The sequence below is a fragment of the Oryx dammah genome, unplaced genomic scaffold, assembly GCF_014754425.2.
Source record: "Oryx dammah isolate SB20612 unplaced genomic scaffold, SCBI_Odam_1.1 HiC_scaffold_25, whole genome shotgun sequence".
In the NCBI taxonomy this organism is placed as follows: Eukaryota; Metazoa; Chordata; class Mammalia; order Artiodactyla; family Bovidae; genus Oryx; species Oryx dammah.
In genome coordinates this window covers 42,591,521-42,616,865 of record NW_024070209.1, presented here as the reverse complement: position 1 = coordinate 42,616,865, position 25,345 = coordinate 42,591,521, and the positions used below count along the sequence as shown (strand labels likewise).

General features: G+C 42.4%; 1 protein-coding gene across 1 annotated transcript in view; it reads left to right on the top strand.

Annotated features, from left to right (window-relative positions):
• The first annotated feature begins 24,010 nt into the window (after positions 1-24,010).
• BCL11A (BAF chromatin remodeling complex subunit BCL11A) overlaps positions 24,011-25,345 on the top strand; it is a 99,548-nt gene continuing 98,213 nt past the window's right edge. The window contains 1 exon segment of the mRNA XM_040224162.1: positions 24,011-24,533. Within this exon segment, the coding sequence (XP_040080096.1) occupies positions 24,479-24,533 (55 nt within the window). The 5' untranslated portion in view covers positions 24,011-24,478.

Sequence of the window (25,345 nt, the reverse complement as noted above, 5' to 3'; positions counted from 1 at the left end):
TTCTTTTATTAGCAAATATTAATTTCTACTGAACAAAACCAGAAGACCTTCCTGGAGCAGGATGTCTAAATAGGCATTGAGATAATTTTAAAAACACCTATTGGTATGTAAAGCAACCTTCCTCATGAAAAGAAGTAACTGCACAAGTGGCAGAAGCCAGTTTACACAGCTAAATATTTTGATTATTTAACTTATTACCATTATTTTACAAAATGAAAAAAAAAAGCCATTGAATTGCAATTTTGTTCTCATTTCTGGCCATCTTTGCAATTCTATGCTATGTGAATGCTGCTTTGGGGAAGACATGAGGAATGAGACAGCAAATGGCTTTTTCCAGAGCGAGTCCTCTCCCCTTCTTAACCAGTGTGTGGAGGGCTGGTGAAGGTGCCTTCAGGCCCCAGTGCATGAGGAGACAGGCCATGCTGGGGCTTCCGTCAGAAGGAATTGGTGACCAGCGGTGCACCTCCGCTTCTGTGTCGCCTGCAGATTGTTCTCCTCTGCCTCCCTCTTGGACAGCGTCCGAGGAGAGAGGTGCTTACAGGGTGAGGGGATGGCCCTCTCCTCTCCTCCCCTCTCACCAGAAAAGCTGCTTTCTGATGTCACAGATTGGGACAAATTGTTATAAAGGCACCGAGAGGCAGAAATTAGCGCTTTTAAATTGAAGGTGAATCACAAGGCCTATTTCTGCCTCAGGCGCTTCTTTTCACCCATTTAAAAGGACCAAAGTTAACTTTTAAACACATCTATTCTTTACACAAATAAAAGTGGGAGGTGTCTCCAATCACTTTGTAAAACTGAAATGCTGTCTAGGAGAGTTTATTTCACGTGTGTGTGTGTGTGTGTGTGTGTGTGTGTGTGTGTGTATTTACATTTTATTTATTTATTTTTAAATTTTTGGCTGTGCTGGGTCTTCATTGCTATGCAAGCTTTTCTCTAGTTGTGGCTCTAGTTGTGGTGTGCAGGCTCCTTATTGTGGTGGTTTCATTGTTGTGGAGCATGGGCTGTGCTTTGGTAGGTGCAGCACGTGGGCTCAGTAGTTGCATTTCCTGGGCTCTAGAGCACAGGCTCAGCAGTTGTGGCTCATGGGCTTAGCTGTTCCCAGGCGTGTGGTATCCTCCCGGATTAGGGATTGAATCGTGTCTTCTGCATTGGCCAGTGGATTCTTTACCACTGAGCTCCCAGGGAAGCCCTTATGTACATTTCTAAATGGCCAAAATTCAGGTTATTATGGTGGTTAAAAGAGTTTGCTGGTAGGATCAGACCCGAACATTCCACACTTAGCTCTGAGCAGATTTTTATGACCTGCTTAGAGACCTTTGAAAAATACACTTAATTATTACAAGGCAGCATTGTGCAAACATGCCTGTGTGATGTTTACACTACCCCATTCTTATCAGTTAGAAGCAACACAACAAAAATATTAAAGAGCAAACAAGCCAAAAATCAATGAGAAGAGAGATGAAAGCATGACTAATTAAAAAAGGGAATGTATATGAAAATACTATAAAAGCTATGAAGTGTCACCACATACAAAGTAATATCCCATCAGCAGAAGTCCAAGTCTTCAAAGGCGGTGCAGCCTTCCCAGTGTGCTGGGCTGTCTCATGGTCTGTATGTTTAGGTATTTAAGTTGTGGTACGATGAGCCATTTCCACCTCTTTGTAAACTGGTTTGTACCTTCCTTTTATACTGTGCCTCTTCAGAGGAATTTCTAGAAACCTTAGAACATTTTGGATGAACTCTGGATGATAAACTCAAAATTGAAGCATAAGCAGTTCCAACTATATTTGCTGTTTTTAGGAAACAGCACCTCTTGAGATGGGAAGGTCAGTTTGAAATGACTGAGTCTATGGAGATCATTTAAAACCCCCACATCACTCACAGACCAGTCCGATTTCTTCTCTAGTGGGCATTTACCAAGGGGCTATGCTATCCCCTGCCTTTGCCAACTCGCTGTCCAGAAGCCAGAGCCCAAGAGACAAAATTCCAATGTCCTGGAGGCCTTGGGTCTTTATATGCGTGCAACTCCTACTCTGGTTAGAACAGAATCCACTGAGGTCTTCTGAGTTGACCCTCTAGGACCTCAGGGGCTCCTCCTCACCGTCATGGAGCTGCAGACGTGGTTTTATAAACACAAATGGAAAGGAACCTCTTTGGTGCTGAATCTGTGGTATCTAAAACCTAGTTTCCTTTTGCCTGAGTAAATTGAGGGATAAAAACTTTGAAAAACCTTAACGTCCTCCCAAATCAGAAAAACAGACATGGAATAGACCTCAATATCTCATTGCCCAGGATGTTGAAAATTTTAATTGGCCAGCAGAAAGTTATTTAAAAATAATGGGCAGGGCAAAATAAATATGTAATTTGATAGTCTGTTAGCAACTCCTTTTATCGCATATGGAGCATTTTCTAATTTTCTCTTTGATTGTAAATAGAAATCTAGTTTATTAAGCAGAAACATAGATTATTAATAAATAAACCACTTGATGCCCATAAAGCACTTTGAGGGTGAAAAGCCTCTACTAAGTGGCAAATATTATTATTTTTATTGCAAACTAACGGGAAGAAACTAAGCTAATGAATGCTTACAGAGCTCCAAGTAGTCATCAGACCCAAATTGCCACACACTGTAAACTATTCAACTTGTTTCTTAGATAGAGATGCGTTTAAATTTTAAGTTGATACTTTTTAATTTTTGCAAATGATGAAAGGCAATGCTTATGGGTCTGTAATTTAAATAAGAATAACTCAAGGGATTAATCAGTTTTTACATTTAAATAGAAGTTGCCTAAAATACATAACACTTTTGAAAGTGCAGCTAGCAAAAAAGAAAAAGGCAAGACCAAGACTAATTTTCTGAGTTAAATCGTTGCCAAGGGATATAGCTTTTTATAAGTATCACTTCTTTTGAATGATGTCGTAGCCATAACTGATCTACATTAAAATCATACCCTAAACAGATAGAGTGAAACCTGATGTTTTAGAGTTCAGGCTGAATGCTTTCTTATGCTCTACTCTTCTGCATTTGGCCTTGACACTGTGGTATATATGATATGTAAGATGAATGAATTCTTTTACTATCTGATATTTGAAGTGAAATATAAAAATAATGCCATGCCACAATGGAATAGTTAAAAATGAAATTATGGATGTAAGTTTGATTTTTCCAGGCATTTTTCTGAAGTCAGATCATAAGTGTTCACTTCTGCTATTAAAGTGGATGCACTGTATACTTCTATATATTATGTTACATTTGCTGATGCACATAGGAATATGTTACATAACTGGGGTCCACACATTTCGCTTGTTCTTAGTGAGAGTAGATTTAATTCAAACCAAACAAATACTTTAACAGACAAACAGATAATCACTGTAAATGTTACAATAGAAACTACCTTGTTTAAATCTCCAGTAAATATACATTTTGGCAAAATCCTGTTGGAAAAATCCATATGGGTTACTTGAGATTTTTGTCACTAAAAATGTCAAAGCAGTCCTCATTCTCCAGAGAACTAGGTTCTGATCTGGGATCAGAGCTAAGGTGTGCTGAAAGGAAAGCATTTAAAGACAATTTTCTTGTCTCTCTCCCTACCTCCGTGTGCGCGCGCGCGCGCACACACACACACACACACACACACACACACACACACACACATTCCAGGCATTTTAAAATGACACCATTATGCTCCATGTCCAGGACTAGAAAACAAAGTCTCCTCCTGTTTGACAAGATTCAGCCTGCAGTGTTTTTAGCAGCCAAGATACGAGATTTTTAAATTAGGGCCTTCAGAATGGAATATTAGCAGACCCATATTAAAACAAGGCTGGCGGCCCTCATGATGATATGGGGTAATTTTCTAATTAGCAGAAGGCTATTTGAAATGCAGCATGGTGTCCCATTTTTCATACTGTTACATTCTACTGGGTAGAGCTAGAGAAGTAAAACAAAAGCCATGAAACCTCATAGTCAGATTTCTATAAATTGGTCTCTCCAGCCCTGTAAAGACCGAATCTAATTTTAAAGGCTTTTTAATTTACAGAACTTAGCTTTGCTGCAACTAGGAGCATTGTGCTAAAAACCAGATCACCATCCAACCAGTTAACAGAGCACAATTGCTACTCTTCAGTTGTTTGATTTTAGGGTGTTTTTTTAAATTTATTATAGCATGTATTATTTATCCTTGTTTTCTTAATGTTTGTGTTTGGGTTCATGTTTTTGAAAGAGGATTCAGCAAAGGAATGTGCATATAGCAACTGCTGGATAATATGAGATTTAAATATCTTCAAACATTTATTCTTAAGAGGTAGAAAAGAGCGGTCTCTTTCATGAGTTTGGGTCTTAACTTTTGGCATACTGGGTCAAGAGAAGAGGTAAAGGTTGGAGGTGAGAATGTTTGGGGTGCATCCAGGGAAAGACAAATTAGATTCTTAGACATAAAGCTTTCAAATATAGAAGCATTCAATGAAGATGTTTTTTATATGTGAAGATTCCAAAAGTCAGTTATCCTGTGCATACAAATAGAAACCCCTGTTGGGAGCATGGTCTTCAGTGTGAGAGGTGGAAGAGATGAATATCCCATCCCTAGTAAGGTTCAAGTCACATCACTATTTATACTGATCGCTTCTACAGATTGGTGGACAGAAGAATGGGTTGATTGGCAGAGGACAACTTGCTTCAAGCCATCCTCCAAACCGTCTCCAGGATTCATTTTTCCGAAGAGTGTGTCACGTGCCCTACCCAGAAACCTCAAATGGTTTTCCATGGCTTGCAGAATTTGGTCAGAACTCTGAAGCCTGACCTTGGAGGCCCTTCCCAAATCTACCCAACCTCTCTTTCCAGGGGCATCTTCCTGCCACTCCACTCTATGCTTTAGCTGCACCAGGAGACTTGTGGTCCCCAAGCCCCGCAAGGCTGTTGATGTGCCAGGTCAGGTAATTCTTTCCATCCTGAGTGCTCCTACTGCATCTTCCCACCCAGAAAAGCCCAGCGCATCCTTCTAAAGCAGTTGAGCAATCTCCTGCTTCAGAGGGGGCTCCCTGATCTCTTCTTTATTTCCTATCCCCAGTCTGATTGGTGGTGTAGCCAGGTGTGTGTAAGCTGCTCCTCTGGACTGTGAACCATTTGAGAACAAGGAGAAATAGAACTTCATTTTTTTAAAGTCCCTCCCATACCTGGTACAGGTCCCTGGGTGCAGTAGACACTCAAAAGGACCTGGCATTACATTGACTCTAAATAAGATGCCTCCCACCTTCACATTATGCATGGTGGTCAATATTCTATAAATTAGATTGGCAAAACAACAACAAAAAACAACAGCTACCATGTTCAAGGAACTACACTTGGAGTAGAAAAATAGTGAGAGAAGCTTATGTCTTGGATCATCTCGAGGAATTTTTCAGCCATCTCTTCTTTCCTTTCTGTCCCATTCTGACACGATGAAAGCAACGTCCACATCCTTGCCAGGGCCTGGGGAGTCACTCTCCAACTTTTACCTGCACGAGAACTGGACAGGGAAAGTGGTGGGCCTGAGAACATGGCATGACTGGCCCACTCTTCTCTCACCCCGGCATCCGCTCATCAATGCAGACATGATCTGTGAAGATTCAGTTTTTTAATAATGTTGTAAACATTTCTCTACCAAAAAAAAAAAAAAAGGCAAAGCACTTCTTTCCTTGAAGTGATTAGGCATTTTTTAAAAAAAAGAAAGAAAAAAGGAAAGAACAAATGTGTTACATTATTTTATGGGATTTTTAAATTCTCAAGATGATTAAAAAACAACATACTTATCTCTCATGTCTAAGCCTAAGGTATGGTTTATAAAGCAGTCCATCCAACTCTATATTGGATCTCTTGTTAGATTCCTTGCACTGATGACTTCTGGCTTATTTCCATCCTTCTTTGAATGCCAACAAATTGGTACATCATAGATGACTTTTCACTGTTTCTGCTGGTGACATAATAAATTCCACTGGGTTCTGTTTGCCAGGCCATCAATAAGTGTTTTAAATAGCCATGGATGAAAAATTTGCCTACCCATTTTCTTTCCCACAAATGATAAGCTAAATTGTTTATCATATTTTTTGTACCTAGGTATCTATTTGATGGGATGTGCTTTTTCCTCCAAATCTGGGTTCATAGAAATTGAAAAAAATTTTTTTTCCCCCACTCTCAGAGAATACTATGAGTATTCTCACAGGTTTCTGACATAGCTCATACCTATGACCAGGTTGGAGTTACTGTACATTGCAGTCTACTTTTTCATATCAACCCAAGGGCATATAATCTAGTAGACAGAACTAAACAGATTTGCACAATCACAGCAAAAGCACTAGAACCTGCATCTTCTGATAGAACATGTGTAAGTAATTAAGAAAAAAAATAATTGCACTTTTGAGAAGGTAGACTCACCAAGCAGTTGTTGAACTATAAAAATGCATTAAGTGTAGTCAGTTTCTTTTTTTTAATTATTCAGGAATGTTGTTTATGTTATCATGAAAAAAAGAGGTGAGAAAATATATTCGGCAATTTTTGGTTTTCCCCCATTTGAGCAGATGGCGATTTGTAGTTCAAAATTTGTAACTCAAATTATTTCACATTTTTATTAATCAGTACAATATGTTTTTAAAACAACAAACTGCACTTAGAAATATCAGTGTAAGTTCCCCAATTTGCCTAGTTCCATCAGAGAGCAGTTTAAGAATTAGAGATTTTATTAGCAATATTGGGAAGCAGAGCATTCTAGCTCAGTATTTTGATTGCTATTATTTTTATTCCAGTGTTTATTCAAAGTACTTCATGTGAGTGAGGGGGCAGTTGAAAATAGTATAGAAAATTGCAGTGGGGAGCTGTAAAAAGCTGGGGAGAATCTGTTTCAAGATGTTTGCTTTTTGGTAGAACAAAAAGTGCATTTTGTTAGAGACAAATATTTTTTGTGATAAAAAACATTTTATGTGAAATGTAGATTGGACTTTTAATATAAAAAAGAAATGTTAAGCCATTCTATTTTAGGAAGCTTTGGCGTCTTAGAATGAAAGCTGTTAGAACTGCATATATTGGAATGTTCTCACAACTGTTGTCATCCTGTGTTCCTCTGCAAACCTGTTAAATTACATGAGTGTAGAAATAAGGGAGCTTTTTTATTATTATTAATTGACACTCATTTTTAGCTGGCATGTACTGGCAGGTCTTTCTAGACAAACCTCAGGCCGTACAAGGCAGAGCTTCAATCTGAAAGTTTGGGGAGTATTCTAAAGCTCTGTAATATGGAAGCTAGGAAGTGTAATATTAAAGTGATAAACATCTTATATTCAGTGTAATTCACAGTTTCTTTCATTCTTTTTACTATCTATAGATCTAAATCAAAACAAATTCCATAAAAGAGGGGGTTATTTTCAAGCACATTTTCCTTCAGAGAACTCTTGAATATTTTATCATATCTATTTCTATACATATGCTATACATTTCTAGATCCCTGTTGAACAAAATCCAAGGTGATGATAAAAAAAAAAAAACTATGACATTAGAATTCCTAGGAGATATAAAGTTAGCCCTTGTAAATGAAACGAACTTTGTTTTTGGCAATTAAAGAATTCACAGGGATATTAAGTCAGAGAACATTATGTTTGAACTATTAAATTGTTTTTATCCAGGAGGTTATTAAAAATGTATTTCAAATCACCAGAGTGGCAGGAAAAAATAAAAAAATAATAACTTAAATAAGGTTACATTTTCCTATGCTCTTGTGAAGAAACATTGGATTATGTGATTTCCAAGTAGAATTTTGCAGGCACCAAATATTCACTTTAGGACATGTGAGGCTCACCCCCCACCGTCACTGCAACAAACTGTGAATGGGTGGGCACTTCGACTGTCACCTGGTAACAGGCATCTATGGATTTTCTGGGTGTCCCTCGAATCGTGCAGAACCCCGGGATTTAGACAAGTTCTTCACAAGGTCAAACAAAAAACCAGACCCGGATCACAGTGCCGCCCAGGATCAAAAGGGGCAGGAAGTATATATAAGCTTATGGTATGAGGTGGGAATCACTGGTGTCTGAACAGCCTCTTCGTCCTCAAATGGTTAATTCCCCCAGGCTGTCATATTGCATAAACAGATCCTCCTTTAATAAAATTAATTAGGTTCTGAGCTTTATAGGGTGATGCCCACTGACCCTTTACATGCCTATTGTTCCCAGATCCAAGCGAAAGAAAAAAGAGAGGCTGCCCAGTCGACAAGAGAGAGAGACCCAAGTTGAAAGATTAGAAATCTCAAGAAGGAGCAGAGAGAGGGGATGGAGGAAGCTAGGTGATGTTTGCGTCTGCACGGAACTTAAAAGCAAAAACAAAAAACCCAGCCGCGCGGTGATCGGGTTTTGTTAATTTCGCTTTTTTTGCACGCGCCACGAAATTCAGGCTGCGTGGGGCTCCTGAGAAACATCCAGAGTCTTTGTAGATATCAGGGATGCGCGGCTTTAGTTTAAAAAAAGAAGAAGAAGACCCGAGGCAAAGGAGCAGGTTTAGGGGGAGGATCTGCAAAAGAAAAGCAGGACCCCTGGCAAACCCGTTTAGAAGCCCACTACATCCCTCCCTCTTCTCTGGCTATCCACCCAGCGCTGTCCCGGGCATTTCCTAGCACGAGTTGCTTCTGATATTCTTTTAAGTTTGCTAAGCGAACTCCTCGAGGGTGGCAGCGGGAGCTGGGATGGGGAGAGGTGAAATGTGGACCGCGGTCTTTTTCTTTTTTCATCAAAAGGGGCTTGAGTTCCTCGGTCCTAAGGATTAAGTGAGCGCATCTCCGCGCCTCTGGTCGGAGGAAATCAGAGGCACGACAGCAAACGCTGCCCGATTTTGTAAGAAAAAAATTTAAAGGGAAAGAAAAGAAAAGAATCCCTCTCGACCGGATGTTTCCAATTACAGGGGAGTCGGAGAACAGAAATGAGGGTGGCGTTTGACGAGGATGGGGCCAGATTTGGAGAGGGTGGGGGCAGGAGGTGAGAAGAGACGCAGCAGGGTAAAAGGCAAGAAATAAGGCTTCTGTAAGGAGAAGAGGAAAATAGGAAAATGAAGCAGAACTAGAAAAATGACAAAGTGTTGAGTGCTGATTTATTGCAGAAGCCTCTGGTCATTTCCATATATTGAAATGCGCCCAAGCGGCCAGTCAGTCAATTTCTTTTGAGCTGCTGCTGCCGCTGCCCACGGGCTGCCCACGTGACTCCCCCTCAGTCAGCCTCTTTACCACCCAGCCCCAGAAACAGATAGAAGAGGAAAGAAAGAGTGTGAGGCAGAGAAAGCATCTGTGTACTGTAGTGGGTGATTTGGAGAAGGAGACATTTGTGTGGGTCTTTGGGAAAGAAGGAATGTGGCCTGGGGAGGGGAGAGGTAGGTTTCAAGCTCCATTCAAGTGTTACATCCAGTTACTCTCTCTGGCACCTTTCCATCTCCCTCTCCTCTCTCTCTCTTTTTCCCCACTCTCCTCTTTTCCTCTCTCTCGCTCCTCCTCTAAGCAGTTAAGAAAGGGGACAGAATACAGAGATATAAAAGTCTGTCTATCTACAAATATATAATGGGAATGGTGTGGAGATGTAGGAGATTCAAGTCAGATTTTATTTTGGTGTCCATTGCTTTGGTAGATTTTTCTTAAAGAAAGGCACACACACACACACACACACACACGCACGCACACACACATCCTAGATAAAAGCCAGTGAGTTGTTAAAAATGAATTTGCAGCATTAGAGCTGTTAGCATCATTCAGCAAGCAGCAAGCTTGATAATTTCCAGGTGTTGGGGAAAGCCGTTGTCCGGGAGCTCTTACAGAGCTTATAAATCCCTGTTGGGAGAGAGAAAAAAATCTTTGGAGGTGAATGAAATATCAAATCACAAGACTCCTATGTAGATTTATGATTGCATAAGAAGCTTGATCATTTCCATATACTGAAATGTGCTGTCCTCCTGAGCCTGCCCAGCCCTTCCAGGAGACGAGGCGCTCCGTTCTGCCTTGATCAATGTTGACTATGAAGCAAGAAAGGGGGGGTTGGTGGTGGAAAGCAGGCTGGCACCAGATGGAGCGGGGTCTCGGGAAAGGTCAAGGTTAGCCCAGGCTGCTATTGAGCCGGTAGCAGCCTCACAGATAGATCTCTGCCTCGAAGGCACCCACTGGGGCTTCTCAAAATCAAATCTAATAGAAAAGGCAGTCACAGAATGAAATCGCTTCATCTGAATGCTAAAATTGTTATTAGGCTACATTAGAGAGATATCAGGCACGTGGTTACCAAAAAAGGGAGCATGCCTAGCAGTTTGTGTCTGAAAGAAAAGCTATGAATATGTTGATAACATCAGTAATGGGCAAGTAGAAGAGATGGATATCTCTTTTTTTGGTCTAAAAACCAGATTAACATATTAAATGAACATGTTTTTCTCTTTTTAGCAGGTCTACCTTATATTTTGACGTGCTTGGAATTCTTCTTTGGTGGGGGGAGTGAAAAAAAATCACTCAGTCCAGAAATAGGTGATCTTTATTGATCGAGAAGTTTGACTCACTTGAGGAATTTTGTTAGCATCTTTCACCAGGTATGTGCCTCTGGAAATTCATCCCTCAGGCGTTACATCGGGGGGGGGGGGGGTTGACATTGCCTTGGAAATCAGCCTTTCTGGCTCTGGACCACTGGAAATCCGTCAGAGGCCTTGCCTTCTTCCCTCTTCTCCCCCCTCCTCTTTTTCTTTTTGCATTCTTTTTAGACACAGAAGTGTTTTTGGAATAAATTTCATCCCACAGGCAAATGCCAGCCTAGGAGAGTGCCTGGGACCAGACATACGTGTACATTGCCTGTTAGGGTAGTCACACTAGCATTTTTCAGGCAGTCTCCCCCCCCAATTATCATAATGAAACCCACATTAGCTGTTTTTAACCTACAGCACAGCCATATCTTAAAGAAGGATTTAGTCTTGTAAAATAAATGCGGGCTACACTAGATTAAACATGATGACTGCACTCCAAGGGTTAATAAATTTAGAATTAACAGATCATCTCAGCTTGATACAGCTACTATAGATGATTTAATATGCAGCCTAAGCAGGTTGGCAGTCAGCTCACAGATGCAGATAAGATCAAACAGTCTCTTGATTCAATAGATTGAATGATTGTACTGAGTGTCTAGAAGGTGAGTGACAGAACATATATGGAAGGGGTTCTGGTAAAACGGAGCTTCAGTTCCAAACTGCTGTTTTGTGCACTGGTTTTCTTTTTCTATCAGTTCACCTTCTGTGGCAAGAAAATCCAAAGTGGTGGTGGGGGTTAAAGATGCTCTTCATTGTATAGAGTAGTGGGAGCTTAAGTTTTGAGTAAGGAAAAGATGGATACCTTTAATATCAAGATCTATTTCTAATTAGTTCTCCCTGGTAACTAATACCCACCATTCCCCTTTCCTCTCTCTCCTCACAGGCTCGTAGGTCAGGGCTTTACAGACAGGATGCAAGGTTCCTGGATGATGCAGGTAAAGGCAGCCTACTGAAATTATATAGGTAATTTCTTCGCTCTTCTGCTTTGCTCTAACTGTGAAGATCTGAATATGGAGATGAGGTGTGAAGAGGAGTTGAAATTCAAACTCTAGTATGTAGTCACTGTGAGGTGTTTATGCTAGGAGAGAGCTTACATTTCTATAACTGATGTTAAAAACTGGCAAAACTAGGGGGCTTGGGGAAGATTGGGGAGGGTCCAGCAGAAAAAGTTAAGAGTAGGTGTGTTATCAGGCCTTGCTTTTGGCACCCTAACTAGAGTTTCTAATACCTAACTTGGCTAGTTTTTTAAAAAAGATTTAATTTCCTTTATCTATTCAGACTCTAGTAGTATTTAAACAGGAAGACAAAAACAATTTTAATAGAAGTGTATGTGATCTGATATGATAGACAAGTGTATAACAGTTTTTATGATTTGATCAAGAACAAGGGCTTCTCCTAAACCCATTAGATTCTGTCATGTGAATATATATTCAGGCAATTTAAAAATGCATATTATGCATTCACTAGACCGGCACGGTCTGAACTGTATCATGTTATTCTGTCCTATTACCCCCCTCCCCAAGTCTGAATATGGAAATCTATAATAGAGTGACTTTAGAGCTGCAGCAGTTTCCCAATGTTTGTAACTTGGTGGTTTCATTTATTTATTTTATTTCATTTTCTTTTTTAATATCAAAATGTCCAGTCCACACCATGAACTAATGGCCCACAAAATTTTCCTTTATTAAATAAAGTCATTTAAAACTGAGTAATAGCCCTACATGCTGTTAACACTTTAACTTTTCCCTTCCTGCTCTAATGTCCTAGTGGGTAACTTGATATGCTTCTAACTCAGATTTTATTATTGTTGGGTAACCTCTAAAAAAGTCTTAGAATATTCAACTCTTATAAAGTGCTATTCTGGGTCTTGATATGCTGTGTTTTGTTTTTTTGAGAAATAAAATTTATGTAACCTGCATATTTAAAGGTTTTGAGCTAAAAGCAGATTGTCCCAATTTTAGGCTGAGTAAAGTGTTTCAAGTGAAATCTGTGATGGGCGGGAGGAACTTTGAACCGGGTATGGCTGTTCCTGGGGCAGAAGTAGTGGGCATTTATTTCACATATTAACCAGATTTAAATGCTTCCGAATTTTACTCTCCCTTTCTTGGACAACCTGTGATTGCAGCAGGGGGCACTCCAACATATGAATTACTTGGAAGTAGGAAGCTCAGGCTCTCCTGTTTCCCCATCTACTTGGAGGCATAACCACTGAAAACAGTTCTCTCTCAGAAATTTGCATATTTATGGTGCCTCCTGCAGGGTCCTGTGATTGCTTTACAGTCAGGAAAGGTAACAGAAAAATATATATCCTCCTTTAAAACGTGAAAAAGGATCATATAGCAACAGTGACTCTAATAGGAGACTAATCCTTGCAAAGCCGGTAGCATGAAATTTGTTTCTGGAGTATCTTTGTTTTGGTGTTGTTTTAGGATTTGAAGGGAATATTTTGGAAGTTGTAGCACTAAGTCTCTGATCCCTTGAAGATAGATATAGGAAAATACTTCACATTTTGAGAGAAAAAAAAATTAGCCTAGACTTACTTATTTATTGAGTGAATACCTCTAAAGAATAGAAAATTCCTTACAGACATGGAAAAGCCACCCAATGGATCACTTAAAAGCCTAGTTCCATGGCACATATATTTTTTTAGTCCTAGTCATAAGCAATGAACAATTGTGCAGTGTAGCTTTGGATATAAAAGTTAATTAGGTCTCAGAAGAGAATAGTTTCATTTTTATTGGCTCTGAGTTCCAAGGATACCTTTGATACACCTTTCCTCTCAGCCCCTTTTGACCTTCTTTGTGGAAACGGTACAGGGCCTAGACACGCAGGCTTGTTTGGTTCTGGATGCCAGATTTTTGTTACTCTGCTCACTCTCTTAAATTCTACCAGAGGAAGCATCATCATTGAAATTACACCCAGAAAAAATCTAATCTTATCTCCTCTTCAGGACCAAGGTGTAGTTAATGTGATATTTTTCAAGGGTTTTAGTTCAGGGAGAGAATTCATATACTCTGGCAATTGGCAGCACCTGAATGCAGAAATCGGGGTAGGGGGGTGGGCTGAAGCTTTAATTCTAAGTGGTCCAGTTTCCTTGTGTCTTCATTAGAACCTCATCCTTATTTTATCATAGGTCTATCGTACTTCATTTCCGTCCCTCCTAAAAGGCCAGTGTACAGGGCTCATAGAACTGACATCAGCAATCATGAGCAAACATCCTGAGCGATGGTGGAATTCTGCAATACACAGCCTTTTCTGTATCCCATCCTTTCTATGGAAATGCCTATCAAAATCAAGGGGATGAAAATAATTTTTCCTGCAATTAGACTTTACATAATAAAGACACAGGGTAGTAAAAATAATATGTGCTATCAATAATACATGGTGACATAAATGCCCAAACTGTGAGCAGAAGGATTCTCTTATCACACATTAGTCACCACAGCAGTATATGTGCTTATGCACTACCTTTCAGTGTAACATTAGGCGATATATCTGTTTGTTATTCTGGCTAGGGAGATTCTCATTAAAATAATTACTGCCATCATCTGATTATTTCAGTGCAAGTTTATTCACAATGTTTAGGCCTTTGGTTTCATACTAGAAAAAATATATACTTCAGGATTAATGTTTATTTCCTTGCTGCTGGTCAGTCCCTTGTCCCTAAAAGAAAATGAAGAAAAGATGCTACCTGAAATCAGGAGCTCTTTTGCTCCTTTCAACTCCCATAATGAGAAGCTTCTTTCTTCTAGAATGTTTAAAAATTGATAGTAATGAATCACAACTTCTTAGCATTGTCAGAGATATATTAATTTTCAACTGTTCTACAAAAACCAGATATTATGTTGATCTTACTGAGGGTAACATATCTGAAAACACAGGCCTGGGCTGAGCTTTTCGCATTAATTTTGAGAGATCCAAACTCTTAAATGTAGCTATAACAATGTAGCTTGGAATTCTAAAGATGTTACTAAAACTAAAGTCTTATCAATTGAAAAAGAAAACAAACAAGTTCCATTTTGGTTTGAGGTTGCTTTTCAGTTTGATTTATTTATGCTAAAGTAAAAGAAAAAAAATGAGAGTTGCAAGTTCCTATTAAGGGGAGTTTACTTCCTGTAAAACATATATTTTAAAATGAGCCTATTTTAAATTTTTTAGAATCTTTAAATCAACACACACCAAACATCTATAATCTTAGCAAAACCCCTTTATGTGCTTAATATTCAAATAATTAACATATTTGCCTTACCCCCCTCATATGTTTACTTTCAGAAACTTAATTTACTTTGAAAATCTACTAATCTTGTGTTTTCTCCTATTGATTAAGCTCGGAGTTCAAGATTCGATCTTTGGAGAAGAGAGGGTCGGGATTCTCATTCTATCATATCTGCTATTTCCCTTGTTTCCTGAGCAAGGCCACAGAAATCACCATGTACAGATGGGTGGGAAAGTGGGTGCCATTATAAGGCTCTGTGGGACTTGCTTCTTTCAAATGAGAACCAGCTAGAATAGGCCTTGATATTTAAAGAAAGTAGTATCTGGAGAATCAGGCTCCAGAATTAATCTCTCAGAGTTATTCTGTGTTGCAATGTACTTGGAATTTGGCTGTTTGCATATTTTATTGCATTTCAAAATCTGAGAATTGAGAACAATAAAAAGAACATTTTACCTATGGTAGAAAGGATTTTGAAGTTCCCAGGAATCTAAGTGGTCTACTTCATCTTTTATTCATGTGCAAAACATTTCCTAAGGTCCTACTCTGTGCTGAGGGGTAAAAAGATGAGAAGGACAGAGGCTCCTATAAGTATGTGACAACCCAGGACTTGTCAGGTGATAGCTTTTATGACATAAGTTATTATATGAAATATATACAGACAGACATACAATTGTTTCCTCCTGACACAAATGGGCTTGCTGTTTATTCTGTGTAAGTTAGATAGCAGTGCAAATGGCCCATACTTCTTAACTATTTAAAAAGTGAAATAATATAATTTTCCACTATATGCATATTTAATGTATTATGGAGAAGACATGAATACTTGTATCTTTTTCACCTGCTGAAACAACAGAAAATGCATTTGGGCAATTCATTCCTTGATTTAGCATGAGTTCAATGCCTACTATGTGTTAAGGAAGTGAAACAATGTTGTTTAAAAAATGATACATTCACTAATGGTGTTAGAAATAGTCTCTGAAATTGCCTACAAAACAAATGTAATACAGAAAACTTATTTCTTGAATAATTAAGCTATTTATCATAAAAGTTGAAAACGATAGATTATCATAGATATATTCATGACCAAACCTCATTATTTACTATTTTTATTTCTGAGAAACCAAGTTCTTTCTCCAACTAGTGTCAGAAGTAACCAGAGCTGTGTCCATTCAAACTAGTCCTTGCTAAAGGCTTAGAATTCTTCAAATCAGCAATGTGAAACCAGGGCTACCCAAAGCAAGGAAAATAGTATGTATCCGTATGGCTTTGGCATGTGTGACTTGTGAACTTTATATGATGTGTTTGTGCTTGTGTATGCGTATCTTAGTGCCTTAAAAATGAAAGCCATCCAAGAGCAGAAACCACATCTCATGTCTGTTCAGGGCAGTACTCCATAAAGAAAGAAAGAACAACAGTGCTTAGGACCGGATTCTTCATTTTATAGGAATCTGGAGGCTTAGATAACTGACTTTGTGCAGGAGACTTTTTTTTTTTTTAAGAAAAAATGAAAACAGGCAAATTGTGTACAACCAGGAATGGGAGACCAAAGAGATTTATCTTCACCAAGCTGACAAAAATGATGAAATAGGCTTTTTCTACCACAAAAGTTTCCTTTGCTGAATTTGGCAGGAAAAAATAAAATACGGATGATTAACTACTGGGGGGGAAAAAAAGATGTCTTAATTTCTAGAAAAGGGGCCAGAAGAGCCAGAGCTCTTCAGTAATCTCTGGGACCGATTGGTACACATCTGGAATGGTTGTGGGACTAGGCAGGCGTTTCTGGGGTTTATAAGAAACTGACAGAAAAGGAACTTGGGCCTGGTAACATGTTTTGATGACTGCTTCTCTTTTAGCTAATTTGAGCAAAGACCAACTAAAGCTATTGTGAAATTAGAATGATCAAAGCCCTGTGGCCCTTGATGGCCTGATTTGGTGGTCTGATTTCAGTCAGAGAGAACAGAGAAAAGGAACTGCTCTTCTTCTGGAAGTGAAAAGGTTTCTAAATGCAGATATGGTGGCTGCAGTTCTTGGTGGCTCTTTCTCTGTATGAAGTTAGTGAACTTAGGGCTTGCCCCAAACACCCACCCAGGGCTACATCTTGGTGTGCAGGGCAGGGGAACAGAGCGGCATGCATCTGAAAACTTCATCTGAACTCATCTCCCACCTCATCTTTGTGCAATGGCTTTCCTGATGGAACAAGAGTTGAAGCAAAAGTTTGAGCTTTTTAGCTACATCTTTCATCCTGTTTCTACTGCCCTCTGATGGACACATTAACTAGGGAACCACTCCCACCCTCATCTCCAACCCCTTCCATCTCTACCACTATGACCTCATCACCACCATTACCATCATCGTGGTTGCCAACACCATCTTTGTTTTCCTTGGAATTAGCATCAACCACATCATCACTAACAAACATTACATGTTATGGTGATGGTATACCAAGTTAACAGAATATATTTCAAACTTCTGGTCCATTAGATAATTCAAGATAAATTCTTCATCAATCTGTCAAGAACCAAAGTCAAGTAGAAACATTTATGGTGTTCGTGTAGAGTCCACTGCTGACACAGTGCTGGTTGTTGCTTTCTGAACAAGCCAAATGATATCAGGAAAGCTACAAAATTTTGAAATAAGATGGCAGTTCCTCTATTGTTTTTACTGCATAGATAAGACAAAAACATTTCAGATACTTAATTCCTTCTCTTCAGTCAATTTATACTTTTTCATCAGAATGTAACATACCATGTGTACCTCTGTGTATGTGTATGAGGTTGCATTCCTTGACATGGTGTTGATTTTTTTAGTTTGTATGTGTGTGTGTTTCTCTGTCTGTGTGTCCATGTTGTATGTACGTACTCCATGGTAATAAGATAGTAAAAAATTATAATAATGGCAAACAGTACTTGTCCAAATAAAGGACTAACTGCCTATAAAATTTCCTTTTAGACAGTGAAGTCATAGCTAAAAGTTGGCAAGAAGACCATCTGAAACCAGTAAAAATCATTTCTGTGATGTTGTGTAAGGAATAGAGGGAAGAAAGGAAGGTGGGAGGGAGGGGGAAAGGTGGGGGAGTGAGTGAGAGAGAGAGAGAATATTTTCAAAAGCTCTTCTTCTTCCACTGAGTTATTCTTTTATAAAACAACTTCACATCTGGACTGATAGGTTGAATTCCACCCAGTGCCATTTAAATAGCCCAAGTTATAAACCTCTTAAACTTGGGGTTTATAATAGAAACACTGACAGACCCTTAACTATAGTGCCTCTATAGTAATGAAAGCACAACTATTTCATTATAGCAGTGTCTGGCAGGGCTGCTATAATTAAGAGTCTGTCAGCGTTTCCATTATAAACCCAAATTTTAAGAGGTTTTTAACTCACATTGTTTTAAATCACATTGGGCTGAAACTTGCTGTTCGAAATGTCAGACCAGATGTGTGTGTGTGCTGTTTTGCTTTTCCTTCTATTTACCCACTTGGGCAAAAAAAAAAAAAAAAAAAAAAAGAGAGAGAGAGAGTAGGAGAATAGATGAAGCTTGTTTTAAGACTGGGTGTGAAAAACATGTATTGAAAAAATTATTCCTCTGTTAAAAGCAAAAGATTTATTGGGGGATGGGTGGGCACACAGAAAATGAAGTTTAAGGTATTTTTCATTTTTGGTTTTTCTGATTGTATTGTTTTCTTTTAGAAGTGCTCTCATTTGGGAAACCAGATTTGAACACATCCCAAAAGTAACATTAAAACAATGAATTTTCTGATAGTAGGTTCTTTTGTTGCTGTAGTTGTTCAGTTGTACGTTCGACTCTTTGCGACCCCATGGACTGCAGCACTGGGTTCTTGACGCTGGTTTATTTGGAAGATATTTGATTATGTAGACTGTTGTAGGTGATGAAAATATCTTGCTTTGTATTCTTGCAAGATTCAGTTGTTCAGCTGTTCTGATCTTTGGGATAATCCTTCTAAGCTCACCATCCTTGGTGGGAATCACTTTTAAGCTAAAATGTACTCTTACAAAAGAGTTATCTGATCAAAGCCTTACTGGTTCTGGGGGAAACTAGTAGAATTTGAATGGTTATGTTGGTTTCATTTATGTGGTGATAGGATTTATTCACTTATTCACTCAAAACCATTCATTGAGAAGCTGCTGTGTGCTAAGTATTGTATTTGGACATTTGGACATTTCTAATGTGGTCCACTGTACTGGCTTCACTGCCCAGCATCTATGTATCTTTGATGTCAATGTTAGGGAGTTAAATTGGATATTTCAGTGTTCCAGCCAGAACACCTTGTTGTCTTCTTAGAAGCCTCTTAACGTGGTGAGACTTACCATCAGCCCCAACACATTGTTGACTCGGCACCCAGCAACCCAGTGTAGAGGTAAGTGTAGGCTTATTTAGAGCAGATCCAGCTTTTTACTTCCTACTTTGCTCCCTTCCTTCTTTCCTTCCTTCTTTCTTTTCCTGGGGTGGTTTGGGGGAGTGATGGGGGGACAGCCATCCAGGAATGTCTGCCAGTCAGCTAAATGCTTTCATCCCATTTTTACTGCCCCCTGATGGAGGAGTTAACTAGGGAAAACAACCCCCACCCTCATCTCCAACCCCTACCATCTCTACCATCTCAGCTAAATGTCCAGGGAGCCTCTGGAGAAATGCCATACTGTTTCCCCAAGAGCCTCCCCGGGGAAGCCTGTCCCTTTGCAGGTGTAGACACTGCCCTCCAGGGGCCTCCTTAAGTCCCAGACTCTGAATCATACTGGAAGCAGAGGAGGAAGAGATGTTATAGTGGGTGGGGGCTGAGGGAGGCTTGGAAGAAGAGGTAACCGCGGCCCTCATGCTCATCTTTCAGTTTGTGGTGCCCACACAAAGCCCACCCCCTTCCTCAAGCACAACCTCCTTTTTTTTTAACATTAATTTTACCCTTGTCTTAACACCTTAGCACTCCCACTCTTAGAACCCCAAAACCTATGCCAAGTGATGAATCCAAACCTAAGTTTTATTTTTTATCGAGATGATTGTCCAGTCTCTATTTTCTGAACTTCCATTAGGAAGAAAAACAACAACAACAAGAAGTAAAAAGCAAGGTGGGAGTGATTACATTTACCATTCATTCACTTATCTTTAAGTCTGTAAAGGTGTTCCCTGCTAAAGGCAGACAGTGACTGTTTTATGTTAATCTTGTAGTTTCTATTGAGACAGACCTTTTAACCCTTAGTTCTCCAGCTCAACCTGAGTCCCCCACACTAGGCTATCCTCCGCACGAGAGCTGGGACCGTATTAAGCCTGCCTCTTGGAGCTGTTTGTTGACCACATTCACGTTCAGAGCCCTGGAGCTAAAAGCACTTTACACCATAAAATAAAAGCACTGTCTTTTTTTCTAAAAGGTTACGTCTGGAGGCCACGCGGCTCATACTTCATACCGAAAACTACTGAAAGGACTATGAAATCCTCTATGATTTACACTCTCTCACTGCATTAGGGTATAGATCTACTCGACTCTAAAAATACGGTGGGCTTCTAACCGACGTGAATATATGTGCATTATTTCAGAAAGTCTGTTAGAAAACTTGTCAACACATTATAAAGCATAAACCAGGACTTGGCTATTAAGTACGGAGATCAGAGGCAGAATATATACTGCAGGAAGTCCTGGGGAGTCTCCTCCGCGGGCAAGATAGAGAGGGGGAGGAGGACAGGGGAGGGGTCGCCTGTTGGCCTGGAGTTTACACGCAGTTTTGTCACCGAAGGATTGGGAAAGAGCCCACCGAGCGTAATTAGCCCTTCCGTGGAATCAGCAAAGGTTCTACAGCTCCACATGAAGTTAACTGAAACGCCAGAAAATAATTTTAACGTTGTCATAATTTATTACTTTCTAAAAGCTACTTTTGGAAAGTAAATATACTGACTGTGTATCCAAGTGTGAGCGTTTAAAGTGACCTTTCACCCCTCTACAAACCCACCTGCATCATTAATCAATACTTACGTAATATTTTCAAAGCTCTTAAAACAACACGTTTTTATTTCTTTAAACACACAGACACACCTTCCCCCTCCCCCACTTTTGGGCGCTTTAGCGAGCATCCAGCAGCAATGAGGGAGGGGGCGTCACTCGTAGAGGCAAGCAGGAGGGACCGGAGTGGGGGTCCGCGACCAGGAGAGAATCGAATGTCAATACTGAGCCCTGGTTTTCTGGACTGGGTGAAATCAGGCTGGGGGAGGGGCGGGAGTGGAGAGTAGTTCCTATTTCACTCTGGGCATTTTATGATGGTGAAATTAAATATATGTTAATGGTGGAAACGTCGCTACTTACCTCTCCATGGGCACCTAGGGAAGGCAGCTGCAAAATTGGGTTTTAAAGGTATGTTTTAAGATGTGGTTTCGGAAGGAACCCCCTGGAATCTGAAACAAGTGCAATAACATAGCAGACCTACTTGTAACTAAGTGCTTAATTTCCTATGATTTTTTTTAAAAAGAAAATCAATAAAATGTTGCCAGTTATTTATTGGAAATAACCACAGATAGCGGCCCTGATAGGGTGCCGGTTTTAGAGAGCACACAATTGTGTAATGAATTGTAATTCAGAAGACTGTTAAATGTGAACCACAGAACCTTTCAGAGGTAATAAAGTCATTACTTTTTACACTACAGCCAACCCTGAAAAGCTTTATACACACCATTATATATAAATCATACATATATATTTCCACAACACACATTCGCTCATTTATATACCTTCTCTATATATGGACTTTTATGGGTGGATGGGAAAAATATTTAAATTTGGAAAGCTCGGTTCCGGAAAGAATCGGACTCACTATTGTTACCTGAAGAGGCTTTTATTTATTTTTTTATTTTTCAAAGGCCTCCCAGTTGTACTTTTTTCTTCTCTCTCCTCACCTTCCCTCCAACCATTCTCCTCCACGTCCGGCTCCCCCCACCCCCTCCCCTGCAATGATATTCTTTTGGTTGCTCTACGGCTAGTTGAACAAGATTAAAAAAAAAAAAAAAGACAGTAGTGGAAAAGAGATGCTGATCTGCTCTGAAGAACTCGTGAAAAGGGGGAAATGGTATAACGCACACGCTACAGAGCTTTACTGCAAGTGAATCTTCCTGCTTCTTAAACAGGATTTGAGTCCCCCCCCAACCCCCACCAAACTGGAGGGGAACAATAACAGCAAACCACATTTACACAAACTCGGTCCAGCCCACATTTCTCCCACTGTTGAGGATCAAAACCTCCTTTTCATCCTTAGAGGGGCCCGAAGCTTCGCCGAGCAAGGCAAGCCAGTTATTTTCTGATGGGTTTGAAACTTTACTAAGACAACACAGGAATAAACAGCCGCTGCCCGGCGCGGCTGGGAGATGGGTGCGCGCCTGCGAGCTGGGGGCCCTCGCTTAAGACAATAAAGCACCCCGCCCAGGAGGTGCATTTACGAAAGCGACGTCCCTCAGACCAAGGAGGGAGAAGAGAAGACACGAGGGTTCGTGGAGCCTCTTGGAGGAGAGGGAAAGAAGGCTCCTCGCTCTGCAGACCCACACTTGTACACGTCCACCTGCAGCTCGCAGTCTCGCGGGCCGCGGCCACCCGTACCCGCCCTGCACCCTCCGCGCCTCCCTTGGACCTGAGTCCATTTTCTTCTCCCCCCTGCCCTTCCGGATTTGGAATCGCAGCGCGGTCTCTCGGCGGCGGCGTCGGCTGAGGCTACAGGGTGGCGCGGGCAGGCGGGGAGACTGGGAGGCGGGAGACGCCGGGGGACTTTGCAGGCACGTTTCTGAATAAACTTTCCAATCGCAGGGGGTGCTGTTGCTGTACATTTTACGTAAAACTGAAAGTATCCCACGCCAGAGTGAAGCCCGCTTTTTGACAGCAGCAGCGCGCGCGCGCGCGCGCGTGTGTGTATGTGCATTAAAGAGACAGGGGTTTATTTCCAACAGGTCTTCCCTAATTTCCCGGGAACGTCTGCAGAAAGGCCAGACCTGGGCTGCGGGCTCCGGCGGGTGCAGCTCCGCCCGGGCCCCCCAGTGAGCGTGGCGCTGACCCGGGGTGGTCACCCCACCACTGTGGCCTCCCCGCTGCTCCCGCAAGCGCTCTTTCTTCATTCCCCATTTTCTTTCCCTGGGTAACTGCACTGGACTAGTTGTGCTCTGCCCGTAAGAAACATTTTCTTGCCGTTCCTCGGTGCTTTAGCAGTAGCTCTGGAGTGGGAGGGGGTGTGTCTTTTCCTGGGACCCAGCTTAGGGACCTCCCGCGGCGTCGGGAGCCCGTTCCCAGGGACTGGCACTCCCCGGACTGCCCGGGCTTTGTCCTCTGGCCGGCGGCGGCCCCGTGAGGTGGACGCCTCTGCGCCTCCTTCGCCCTGGGTCCGGGCACTCCACTCCCGGGGCCGGAACGTGCCCCGAGTCCGGCTCCCTGTTCTTTCTTCCTCCTCGACCGTTGAGAGCCTGACTCCTTACTCCCAGTGGCATTCAGACCCGATCGTTTGTCTGGACGTTCAGATCTCCGGCCCCCCGGCTCGGCCTGGGGGCGCCCTCCCCGCCAGCCGGCCCGGGGCCTGCACCTCCTCTCTCGCCCTTGCCCTCTCTCTCTCTCCTGACCGCCCGGGCTCCCGGAGGCCCCCGCGCTGCCTTTCCGGACCCGCAAGCCTCCAAACTTGAGCTGGACTCTGCTTGGCCGGGCGCTCCTTCCCGCCTCCCCTCGCCCGCGGCGTAGCTGTAACTTGGAGGCTCAGCTCCCAACTTCGGGTGATTTTTCTTGGCTATCCTCTCCTCAAGCAAAGTTTCCCGAGCGCAGCCGCGGGCTCTGGGCTTTCAGCCCCCGGCGTCCGCACACGAGGCGCGAGCTCCGCGGCGGCGGCGAAGGGAAGTGGGTGTGCGCACGCAGGAGGGTGTCCGGGAGCAACTCTACCTGGCTTCCCTCCGCCCGCGCTTCCCCGGCCCCTGCAGCCTCCAGACACTCTTGTTGTTTGTTTGTTTTTTAATTTAAAATAATCTTTCATTTTAGGGTCCGCGTGCCGGGGTTGGGGGGAGCAGGGCGCACGTCTGGCTCTTCCCCTCCCCCGCCGCCCCTTCCCTCTCTCCCCGCCAAGCCGCTGCCTCGGCACTCGCTGCGGCCACTGGTGAGCCCGAGGCCCCAGCGCCCCCTCCCCTCCGCCCGCCCCTCCCACGGGGGCCGCGTCTGGCGTCTGCGGAGCCCCCCGCCCGGCACCTCCCCCGCCCCGCACTGGCCATTGGCTTGTCCTGGTCTCTTTTTCATGTCCAGCCCCTGATGTGTGTCCATTGGTGTGAGCTTCCCCTTCCCTCCTCCCCTTCTCTCCTGCTCGCCCTGCCCATGTTTTGTGTGTCTCTGTCCATCCAGACTCCTGACGTTCAAGTTCGCAGGGACGTCACGTCCGCACTTGAACTTGCAGCTCAGGGGGGCTTTTGCCATTTTTTTCATCTCTCTCTCTCTCTCTCCCCCTCTATCTCTCCTCTCTCTCTCTCTTTTTTTTTTTGGTTAAAAAAAAAAAAAAAAGCCATGACGGCTCTCCCACAATTCATCTTCCCTGCGCCATCTTTGTATTATTTCTAATTTATTTTGGATGTCAAAAGGCACTGATGAAGATATTTTCTCTGGAGTCTCCTTCTTTCTAACCCGGCTCTCCCGATGTGAACCGAGCCGTCGTCCGCCCGCCGCCGCCGCCGCCGCCTCCCGCCTGCCCCGCAGCCCACCATGTCTCGCCGCAAGCAAGGCAAACCCCAGCACTTAAGCAAACGGGAATTCTCGCGTAAGTAACCCAATAATAGTAATAATAATTATTAATAATCACGAGAGCGCGCAGGACGAGAAGCAAGAGAAAGGGGGAGAGAGGGGTGTGTGCATGCATTAAAAAATTTTTTTTTCCACAAGAAAAACCTCCGAGAGTCGGGATAAAAGAGATTAAAGGGGGGGGGGGAACCAACCTCATCCCATCCCGAATCGTAGCCGTCTGTACACTTTTGGGATAGCACGAATCTTTTCATTTTTTTTAATTTTACAAAAATTTGACTCCTCCTCTTTCCTGCTTTCCGCTGCTTTATTTCGCTTTTCGGAAAGGAATGCAATGATTCCGCCTCCAATTTTGCAAAATAATGAACAATGCTGTGGATGCTAACAACTCTCGTGCAAACCTAAGGGAGGGAACTGGAGGGGAAAGGGGGTTACTTCCACTAACCGTAGGAAGAAAAACGGGGGGTGGGGAGCCCAAGTAAAAAAAAAAATTCCCAGGGAGAAAAGAGGTGAGACTGGCCCTTGGACACCAGCGCGCTCACGGTCAAGTGTGCACTGGGAAGAAAGTAGTCATCTCCACAATAGTGAGAAAGTGGGATTGTGGGAGGGGGGGGCCCGGGCGCTCTTGAGTCCGCCGAGTCTGGAGAGGGGCCGCGGCGCCCGGGAGAGCTTGGGCGACCGGGAAAGACCGGAGCCTCGGCCGGCGCTGCAGCCTTTTGTTCCGGCCCGAGGTGGGTGTTTGCCCCGCTGCCTTTTGTGCCGGCTCCTCGCGCTTGTCCTCCCGCGCCGCCGCCGCCGCCGCCGCTGAAGGGCAGGAGCGAGGGCCGGGGG